Source organism: Arachis ipaensis, chromosome B09 (genome assembly GCF_000816755.2).
Source record: "Arachis ipaensis cultivar K30076 chromosome B09, Araip1.1, whole genome shotgun sequence".
Classification (NCBI taxonomy): Eukaryota; Viridiplantae; Streptophyta; class Magnoliopsida; order Fabales; family Fabaceae; genus Arachis; species Arachis ipaensis.
Genome location: NC_029793.2, coordinates 111,985,386 through 111,996,948, shown reverse-complemented (window position 1 = coordinate 111,996,948; position 11,563 = coordinate 111,985,386). Strand labels below are relative to the sequence as shown.

The 11,563-nt window shown below is 29.9% G+C and overlaps 1 protein-coding gene and 1 long non-coding RNA gene across 3 annotated transcripts; one reads left to right on the top strand and one right to left on the bottom strand.

Moving 5' to 3' along the window:
• LOC107616567 (G-box-binding factor 2-like) lies at positions 4,007–6,367 on the bottom strand. Of its 2 annotated transcripts, XM_021112247.1 has the most exons (5): positions 5,989–6,367; positions 5,838–5,858; positions 4,758–4,833; positions 4,376–4,417; positions 4,007–4,285 (listed from the first exon to the last, which is right to left on the bottom strand). In XM_021112247.1, coding segments are annotated over exons 1-5 (405 nt in total). In that variant the 5' UTR covers positions 5,991–6,367; the 3' UTR covers positions 4,007–4,021. The 2 variants fall into 2 exon arrangements, 1 of the variants encoding a protein (XP_020967906.1); XR_001614561.2 differs by lacking the exons at positions 5,838–5,858; positions 5,989–6,367 and adding an exon at positions 4,944–5,055 and having other exon boundaries at positions 4,098–4,285; positions 4,758–4,825.
• Positions 4,955–5,626, top strand: LOC107616566. Its single transcript, XR_002354441.1, has 2 exons — positions 4,955–5,211; positions 5,527–5,626. It is a non-coding gene; the product is annotated as an uncharacterized LOC107616566 (long non-coding RNA).

Here is an 11,563-nt window from a genome sequence, read left to right as displayed (position 1 = left end):
GAAAAGTTTCCAACAAAAACATTTAGGAACAAAGGAAAAGAAACATGGCTTATCTTAATGCATATGTATATATGTATAACGATGACACATGTTCTCTTTCATTTTATTAAAGCATGACACTTAATCTCCTTTCATTTAATTATTAATCATCACCTCACCCATTCCTTTTTCAATATGACCGAATCCAAAGAAGAAAGAAAAAGAAAGAAACCAAGTGAGAGAGAGAGTCGTGAGGGAGGAAAAATCATCGAAATCTCTAAGTTTTTGAGCTCGATTTTTTGTGATTGCGTAATTCCAATAAAAAATTTAACTGGGTAAAAATGTTCGTATCTTCCTTGTCTATACATTAATATTATTTTTGTTTGGTTGAAGTTGACGGTGACATAGCTCTTCTTTTTCTTGAGTTCGACTAATTGGAGTTATAGGAAGTACAAACGATTCTTGACGTTTTTTTTTCAGCAGCTCGATTAGAAAATTTTTTTGGAGATCCCGTTGGTTTGATTTCGTACGGAAGTAGGGTTTAATAACTTTATAATAATTAAATGTGAATTTGATAAGTAAATGTTAATTTGGTTGATTATTGTTTTAGTTTGAATGAGTTAATTTGGTTGAATTATTGTTGTTGATTTTGATTTGTTAGTTCGGCTACATATGAACGGCCAGCTGGAGTGTTTTCGTGAATTTTGGGCTGAAATATCATTGAAAATAAAGTATAAATTTGGTGAGATTTGATGGTCGAGAGATTAAATTAAAAATTACAAAGAATTGATAACCGAGAAACTCGAGAACGGATTAAAATAAAAGTAATATTTTAAAAGAAAAGGGCTAAGGGTTTCGATTTTGATATAAGAGAAAGATTAGTAATTAAATTATATTTTTTAGGGGGTAAAAATGAGTATTTTGTAAAAGATCAGGGTTGTTTTTATAGATATGAAAATAAGTGGGGGTTCAAATATAATTTTATAAAATATTGAAGTTAAAAATAGAATATTAAAAAGTTCGTGATTTAGAAAGTAATTAATAAAAATTTAAAAATAAGATTTTATAAACTAAGTTTTAAAAGAAGATTATAAATATTATTTTAAATACTTATTTAAAATTATTCATTTATATTAAATAAATTATTATTATAATTAGTATTTATCAAAGATATTATTTTGTAACAATATTATAATGTGTAATATTAATGAGTAAGCAAGCAAGCAAAGTAATTCTAAAAGCCTTAGAGAATGCAGACTTAATTAAAGAACTTTTTTATAATTCTTTTCCATAAGACACTTAGGGAAAGGAAAAGAAACAATGTGAGGATGATTTATATTATGAACGATAAGAAAGAAAGAAGAAGAAAGAAAAGAAAAGAAAAGAAAAATATTAAAGAAATCTCTGCCACAGAAGAGAGCAGAGAGAAAAAATTAAAAAAATATAAAGAACTTCTGCCACAGAAAAGCTGAGAGTAGGAATAAAAGAAACGAAAGAAAGAACGAGCTAAGATGATTATGTACCTGCTGAAAACGAGCAGAGATATGGTGGTGAGTGCACCAAGATTTGTTTCCAGAGATATATCGGCCAATCCAGAGAATGGTTGCACCTGTAAGACAGAGGTTGCTTACAGAGGTTATCGCTATGTACATTGGCTAGAGAGAACCTCACCTGTAAGATAAAGGTTGCTTACAGAGGTTATGTTTGCAAACATCGGCGCAAGAGACTCGCACCTGTAAGACAGAGGTTGCTTACAGAGGTTATGACACTAGAAACCAAACTCAGACAGAGGTCGCTGAGTTGCGTCGGGAGCAGGTCAAAACCGACAGATGAGCTCATTACCTGCACTAGGAATAGACATGCATCATACTTGTTTGCACATATTTGTTTGTGAGTGTAATTTTATGTGATTGTGGGTGTGCTAAATGATTATTTGAATTCTGTGTTCTTTAATTGTTGAATTAGATGGTACCTTGTTGACTGTTATGGCTGACCAAGTATATATAGAATGAACTTAACTCCTAATCCCGACCCTACTAAGAACTCCCCAGTTCTTACCTCCTATCTCCACCCCCCTTTCAGCTACAGGTGCGAAGGCTTATTGCGAAGCTGCGAAAGCACAGAGGAATATGTTTACGAGTTGAGTTGTTAAATTTATTTTTTCCTCGTCGTTTATTGTCTTGATTTTTTTAGAGGGGTAGGATTTATTTTTGAGAATCTTAAAATAAATCTATGTATATAATGTTATGTGAATATATATACTATTATGATTAAGTAATTGAAAATAAAGTCTCCTCTCGTCTTCTTAATTAAAATTTCGATTCGTGTTCACGAAGGCTCAATATTAAATAAAGATAGTATATAATAGAAAGGTTTGGAGGTAAGTAACGCCTAAGCTTTTGATACGATCATGAGGTGCTAAAAGTTAGGATGTTACAATTAATGACATATAAATATTAAAATTGTATTAATACATTAATTGAAATACATGATTAGAATAAAAAATTGTAAGAATTAAAATAACTGAAATTTATTAGTTCTAATTAGTTAAATTAACATAAAATAAGAAAAAAAATGATTAATCAGATTAAATAAATTAAAAAATATTACTGAGCCAAGCAAATGTCACAATAATTATATTACTAATAAAAAAATCAATTCAATCAATTCAAATTTTTATTTAAAATAGACAATTAAAGATCACTAATGAATAAAAATTAATAGGATATAATAAAGAATAATTTTGGTAGTACACAACTAGAAAATGGATTAATACAGACGGATTTACAGACAGATTTAGTCTTTATTACAGACGAATTTTTGGTAACCGATGGATTTTGTCCCTCTGTAAAAGCCCCGTCAGAAAATATTTACCGACGGATTTTTTTCCGTCGGAAAATTATAGACGGATTTTTACCAGTTATCGACAGATTTTTCCTCAGTAAATTCTCCATCCATTTTCCGAAGACGACGAACTTTCCGACGGATTTTTCGTCTGTAATTATAGACGGATTTTTCGACAGATTTTCCATCTGTAATTTAAACTTTGGAAAATCATCTCACACTCTAATTACAAACAAAAAATCCATCTGAAAATCCGTCAGTAAAGTAAAATAGAAATTTTTTTTATTTTTCTAATTACAAAATAAACTTGTTTTCATACAAAATAAATATAAATTTAATACAAATTTTTATCTAATTTGTATTAAAAAAAAACAAAAAAAATATTATCCTATTATCAAACTAAAAAAAAGTACAATAAACAAACAAGTCAATATAATTTAAAATATAAACAAAGTATATTGATACATCAACTATAATAATAAGTAACAAATATACATCAACAAAGTCTATTGAGTAAATTAAAAGTTGTTAATGAGTATCCAAAAGGCTCTAAATGATTTTTCTCATACTAGTAAATTAAAAGACCTATATTGCAAGCAACTCCTATTCAATTTCCTAACTTTTGGGTAAATTTTCATCTTAACTTAAAGTGAACTGCATTTATTAAACTAATCACAAACTTTTGGGTAAATTTTCATCTTAACTTAAAGATTAAAATAATCTGACATCAGACTAATAAAGACTCTACTCAATTAACTGGTCAAGAAAATTAGTGCAGTGATGGTATCAGAAAGATAATTGTGATCTCAGGACAACTCTATTGTTCATCAAGATATGACACTTGGTGAAGAACAGAGTCATACTAATGGCTGGTGTTCTCTCACAGCTTTTTTTTCTTGGTGTTTGATTAGCCTGAACATAAGACAGAAAATATCATAATTCAATCTTTAATTTTGTGAAATCAATTTAAAAAGAAAAATAAACCATTGGCAACATGGTCAACTAAATGCATGAAAAAAATTGCTAATTGCAAGCAAGTTCTCACTCCCACAGTGTTGCCATCACTTCCATCACTAGAATCCCCAGTATCCACATTGTTCATATCATCAAAAACTTAGTTATCCACAAGCACCTAATAGAATAACTAACTCATGGACGAGTCTTCTAAATAGAGGGATAAAATTTGAGTTTAATCCCACTAAAGAGTATCTGATTTTCCCTCCATGACCCCACAACGTAAGAATTCAAAAAAAAAAAAAAAGAATCTGCAGAAATTTATATAGAAAGAAAATAGACTAACAAACCTCTGTGACAGCTTGTTTTCAGTTCTAAGCTTTGTACTATCAGTATGGCCATTCCCAATTGACATTGCAAGCCCCCCAAACCCTTTCAGTTTCTTCATCAAACCCTGATCAGAATTTGCAGATTTTGGTGGCGTTTCCATACTTAGAGGTGTCCCAGTCTTTAACATTGCGTCAATAGAAATGAAACAAAAATTAATATCATTCTATGCCTAAATTAGAAACTGATCTCAGAAAACATCATAGCTTACAGAAGGTGAAGATGGAACTCCTTGTCCGTGTGGATGTGGCCCCTATGTTTTAGAAATATATAATTCACAAGAACATAAGACATAATTCCAACCAATAAAGCCTAAATAATAACACCACCAAAAAAAAAGCATATATAATTAGGGACTGAAAAGCTTTTATGATAATAAAATAAATAAATATAAATATTTGAATTATCTAGGTACACAAATAGGATCAAAGGAAACACATTTGACATTTCAGTATATTAGTTTCTCTTATCCTATTGTGAACTATTGATTGATATCATTACAGTAGAAGCCAAATATTCATGGGTAATGAACAAGACAAGCTCTAATTTTTCATAAACCATGAAATAAATTGCATGAAAGTAGCTAGACTTACAATAGGAATAGCAGGATGAGTATAAACCCTCCAGGTGAATAAAGTGTTGCATAAGGTGGCATCATAGGCTGAAAGAAATAGAAGAAGTTGGCAAGTTAGATCTGGCAAGTTGTCAGCGAAACACCAATAAAACCAAACCTTGAGTTCAATTTGAAGAAGGAAACTTGTGAAAAAACAAAACGGTACCTCTGACTTGTCAGCGAAATACAAAATCTCACACAGCTAGTTCCAATTCCAAGCACTTTCAAGTGCCACAATTAGAAAGAAGTGGAAAATGGGGGCATGCAGCAGCCCCTGTGAATCTTTCGAAGATGTTTCATCCTTGGAATTTTTCTTCTCTGCTGCAGCAGCCTTGCCATCTAATAAAATATTCACCCGTGTTAAACTAACGCAATTTAAGATCCAAGAACCTAAGACAGTTATTTAACATTGTAAGTACAAAAGCAATTGAATGGTGAGGAGAAATTAACAATAACAATCTAGGAAATATACAAACGAAAAAACACACACCAGACACACATACACATACAAAATGTAACTGTAAAGGACTAGGTATTTCTCTAGTCATGAAGATGGCAAGAGACATGAATCATTAAAGGAAGTTGACCTTGCCTTTAAGAAGTCTGAAGTAACTGTCATTCTTGAGCAGATATGAGAAATGCCATTACTCTGTAGAGTTCAACTAACACTACTTTGTATTGGTGCTAGGTTCTTCAAGAGTTTTTGAACCGAACCAAAGAAGCAAACAACCCGAAATGCAAGATTCAAGGTTTAAAGCTTGCTGATCTTAAAAATATGGTTGAAGACTTGAGTAGTAATGAGGGAGGCCAGCCATGTTGGAGGTACTTCAAAAATATAATTTCTTGTATGCTTAACAAGAAGACTAATATTTTTTTAATATGATTCAGGCAAATGGATCTGTATGAAGACTCTCCAGCCAGTTCTGAATACAGTACAGGATCAACTATCCTCCCTCTCTCAGCTGGTGACATTATGGAACACTCTTCACACCAGGATATAGAAACTGAAATGAAAACCACACAAATTGAAGATAAGAAAGAAGTAGATGGATGTGAGAGAGGTGTTCTAGTTACTTCAACCCTAGATCAAGGTAACATAATTCATTATTAAGAATGAAAATTCTATCATTTTTCTAAAGTATATTACTTTTTCTCCTTCATGTATTAATACCCTTATCATTTTAATGAACCAAAATGCTAATAAGATATACATATTTTCATAGTAGATATGCTGCCGAATTCGGAAGAACAAATAAATACTGATAGCGCTGTTTCTGCCTCATCAAGAGTGGAGTTTGGTTCCCCTGTTCAAGTAACTCCGATATTCAGATCTTTGGCTGCAGGGATTCCCAGCCCACAATTTTTGGAAAATGTAAGTTACCCAAACACCTTGGGATTAAACAATTTTAAGACCAACAGAAATACTATCACAGTAATAGTAACAACTAACAAGTATGAATATAATGTTAATAACATTATATATTTGGAAACCGCACTGAACCAATGTTCCTATAAAATCAATAATCAATATGAATCAGAAGCAGGACTTCGAGAAAGCTATTAAATTATCCATTCCAGCAGTAACATGATAATGCACTGCAATTTTGGTGTAGTGTTGGATCAGTGGAACTATTAAACAATTGAGCCACAAAAGCAAAGCATGATAAACCCAGCTAAAACTGGCGTAGAAAAATTGAGCCCTAAGGTTTATCGGCGTAATTTACATAATGCATACCTGAATCGGCATAATTTAAACAACTGCTGGTAGATGCTCTGGTTCTCTTTGGAGCAGGAACCGATTGGGATCGGGTCGAATTTCATCGATTCGCTTGCGATAGAGCGTGATAGAGCAACGACGGAAACAGAGCGCGACGACCTTGAGTCTGAAACGCTCGCAAGAGAAGCGATATACCGGAGAGATAGAGAGAGGTCGACGGCGAGACCAGCCGTGAGAGAGGTGAGACTCAGTGAGCTTGAGGGTGAGAGTGGCGAGAGAAGAGCGAAGAAACTCAAAGGAGGGTTAGGGGTTCTTCATCGCGGTTAAGGGTTCTTCGACAGAGGCATTGCGAGCGCCGACGACCAGCGACGTTCTTCGCAGAGTGCTGTTAGGGGCTCTTCGTCGCGGTTAGGGGTTCTTCGTCGTGGTTAAGGGTTCTTCGTGAAGCACAATGAAGAGAGGGTTAGGGTACATTGAAGCACAATGAAGATAGGGTTAGGATTAGCTAGGGTTAATCGTCTTTGTGAGGCACTATGAAGAGGGTGTTCATCTTCATAGAGTGCTTTGTGAATTGAGTCAAAAGTTATTTGTGAATGGAGCTGGAGCTCGAGAAAGAGAGGGGGTAGATTAGGTTGGTTTTTTTTTTTCGGCGAAAAATTTTAAATTGCAGACAGATTTTTTATTTGTAATAATTTAATAAAATGCAGCGTTTTTGTTTATTTAATTATAGATGAATTTTTTGTCTGTAACCATTTTCTATGAAAAAAATTAATTTTTTCGACAGAATTATTGACGGATTTTTTTTCCGTCTGTAATTTATGCTAATTTATTTTTTTTATTTTCTGACAAAAAATCTCTCTGAAATTCCGTCTGTATTTCTGTGGGATAAAATTCATCGAAAATATCTGTCTGTAATAACTAGTTTTCTAGTAGTGGTATAAATAATTAAATTAAATTATTATATGCAATTTTTACTTTTTACCTTATTATAATTTAAGTTAACATTAATGCTAAAAAAAATTTTAAATAGCTCCAATTTGTATTTTATAACATAATTAAAGCACAATTTATAATTTTTTATTTTGTAATTAATCATCATTTTTTAAATTTTTTGGTTAATTCTTCTGTATTTTATGATTGATAAATTTTTCTACAAAACACAAATTTGTGATGAATTATTACAATCATAATTAATTAAGAAATAAAAAATATAAAAAATTAAATAAAAGATAAAAAATAGAGTACAAATTTATTTTGAAACTAAAAATTTGTCAATTGTGCTAGAAATTCTTAAAATTTATATCTTATTATATAATCAATTTTGTTACTTACTTCAACTTCATTATCCCTTTGTATCCAAAAAGGTATATAATGTCATACTTATTTTAAAAAAGATGAAACTTTTTAAATACACGATATAATGTATAATTTAAGAACAATAAGATAAAAAATATCTAGAATTTTATAATAGTATTTGAAATTTTCAGTGACGATAATACAAAGAGTTTAAATCTACCAAATGAATTCAATAGTTACTCCTTGGGCTTTGCCCATCTCATTTAAATTTGAATTTTAAAATTCAATTTGTATCTTTTTTTTTTCTCCTAATATAAATTATTTTTGACAAAAAATAGAAAAAAATCTATTAGACTAAAAAAATATCCTATCAAAGAATTATTATAAGGAGATTTATAATTAGAGAAGAAAATAATAAAAGCATTAATAATAATAAAAAAAATGAAGTTCATGTTAAAGAATGTTAAAAAAAGAAATAATAAAGTTCTTATTAATAATAATAACGCTGAGGAATAATATTGCTGCTTTAGGCTTTTACCCTCCGTCTTTGGCCATCATTTTTTTCTTTCTTTGCTTTTTTATTTTAATTATCAAGTCATAAAAAAATAAAGAACAATTCAAGAAAATAAAAACAATAAGATCAATAATAACTATACAAATCAAAATACATAGGAGAAAAATAAACTATTATATGATAGAATTAATATGAGTATATTTTATTATTAAATAAACAAAGTGCAAAATAAAATTACACGTAAAGAGAAAAAAAGAGTTAAAATATCCAATGTGATAAAAAAAATTATTTTTACAATGTTATTCTGTCGTGTTTATATATATAGAAGACTATAAAACAATGAACTTCTAACTAAATTAAATTGTATTTATTATTATTAGAAAGGGTAAGAGAGAGCAGTAGAAAAAAGATTTGTGTGTATTCAAGTTGTGTAGAATGATACAATATAGAAGGGTATTTATAGATTTTAAGAGAATCAAAATAATAAAGACGTAATATCCTATAATAAATATTCAGATATGTTAAATAATGCTAATTGATCCTAATTATACTCTAACACCCCCTTAAACTCAAGTGACAAGTTGAGTTTGAAACTTATTTGAAATAACTAAATAGAAAAATGAAAAAATTGATAGAACGGATGCAAACGGAATTGCATAAAGAAAGCACAGACATAACTGTCGAAAGAAAGTGCAGACGGAACTGCCAGAAGGAAGTGAAGACAGAACTGCCGGAAGAAAACGCAGACAGAACTGCCACAAGAAAATATAGACGGAACTGCCAAAAGGAAGCGCAAACGAAACTGGCGGAAGGGAACACAGACGGAATTGCCAGAAGGGAACGCAGAGGGAACTGTCGGAAGAGAACGTAGACGGAACTATCGTAAGAGTGGCCAACTGCCGAAAAACTGCTGAAAAGATGGCAAACGGCCAAAAAACTGTTGAAAAGTAACAAAGTGCGAAGAGATGGCAAAATATCGGAAGGTGACAAAAAACATATGGTTTCTTCATGAGAATAAGTAAGTAGTCGATGAGCTAACCGGTGAGGTCAGAAAAGTATTAAAATATTGACAAAAGAGAAGAAAAAAATGGCACGGAAGAAAAGTATGAAATGTATAGTAATTTCACCAGAAGAAAATCAACTTATCCTCCTCAATGAGGATACCATGGCTCAGATACTATATTAGAAAGGGGAGATGGAGCCATAAGAAAAAAGTTTGTGAGTATTTAAGTTGTGTAGAATAATACAATATAGAAGGGTATTTATAGGTGATAAGAGAATTGAAATAATAAAGACGTAATATCCTATAATAAATATTTAGATATGTTGAATAATGCTAATTATTTTAATACAAATAATAGTATTTTAAAGGATTTAATTTTATTAATAATTTAAAAGTACTATTTATTATTAGCAGTATTTTTTAACTTAATTATGTGGATATATATAAATCTGATAAAAAATACTCATAAATGATAAAAAATGAATTTAAAAATTAAATATTACATATCCAAATTAAATAGATGTAATTTATCATATTCAAATATAATTAGCATCCGGATCAACGAAAATAATTTAGAATAGAACATATATAATAGATGATTATTGTAAATAATTATGCAAAAGATAATTTCGCTACAAAAATAAAAAAAATTAATTCACTCTTGGATTTAATCAAAATAAATATATGTTTATTTAATTTTTTAAATTTTACATCAATTATTAAAATCATGATGATATAATAGATGTACTCCAATAAAAAAAAGTGAAAATAATTTCATAACTGTTTTTTTTGTTGGAACGAAACATGACTCAATAACTGTAAAGTCTAATCTAAACAATTATAGATAAGTAAAATAAGTAATAAAAAACAGACATAAAATTTAACTTTTTTGTTATTTAGTACAAAAATAAATATAATAAAATAAATCACTGTTCTCATATATAATGACATAAAATTTAACATTATCCTTCTCTAGAGCCATCTATTTTTTTAGTTTTTATCCTTATTTTTGTACTTTATTTTAATTTTAAACCAAAAAGTACTAATGTCATTTAATTTTAATTTTTAACTTTTATCATAAATGAAAATATGTGACTTTGTATGCATTAAATAATAAAAAAATACTCATAATATAAAAAGTTAAATTTATTCATTCGTTACATTTATAAGAGTGTAGATGATTCACATCAGAGTTATTAAACCAATGTCTTAACTCGGCATTATACACCATAACTCCGTAATTTACGTCATAATTCGGCGATTACACGTTATAATCGGACTCAACGGACTACATCATGGAATAAAACTGTCTGACCAAGTATTTATTACTTATTAAACCTAATAACTGCTCATCAATTCAGATAAAGAACGTAATTGACCCATCTTACTTCACCTATAAAGGTATGATATTTTATCTTCAAAAGGCACACACTAAATTCTCAGTACTAACTTAAGCAGCGAAATGCCTTTTGCAGGTATACTCCCCCTTGCTTGTACTCTCAGTGATGTAACATCCCTTTGGACGAGAAGCTCGGACCATCCCAACTTATAGCTCGGCGTTGAAGGCCAAAGCTCGGCGTTAAAGACTAAAGCTCGGCGTAAACTCCTGTAGTCGAGGTTACATCCAGGTTGTTCACACAAGAACATGTTTAAATTTTATTTTAATTTTATTCTTAACGTTTAGTTTCAGTTTACTCTTAACGTTTTGTTATATTTTAATTATATTTTTATGTTAGACAATATATGACGTATTTTTATCGTTTAGGTGGAATGTGAATGATTATTCTACCCTTATTTTTTAATAGAAAAAGTCTATTATGCACAGCTCTTAAATAAGAGAGACAAAGTTTGAGTTGGAGTCTTTTGGTTTGTGGTCAAGATAGCAAGAAAAAAGAATAACGAGAGACAGATCATAAACCACGAAAGTTGTCTAAAATGAAATTAAAAAAATAAAAGAAGCAAATAATGTCTATATTATTTAATCATAAAAATTAATATCAGAATAGATAAGAAATAATAGACTTGGAGAAATACTATTAAAATATTTTATTGAATTTAAGATGCTGTAAGATTTTCTAGAAACTTCTTTACCATTCAAAAATGTAACTAAGTAACTCAAAAAAATGTTACGTGAATATAATTTAATTTTGGTCTTTTAGATTTTTCTCTATTCCAATGTCACTATGCATATTATTGTCGATTTTAGGAATCATATGATTAAATATATTACATTCATTTTATATGTTATGTTATTAC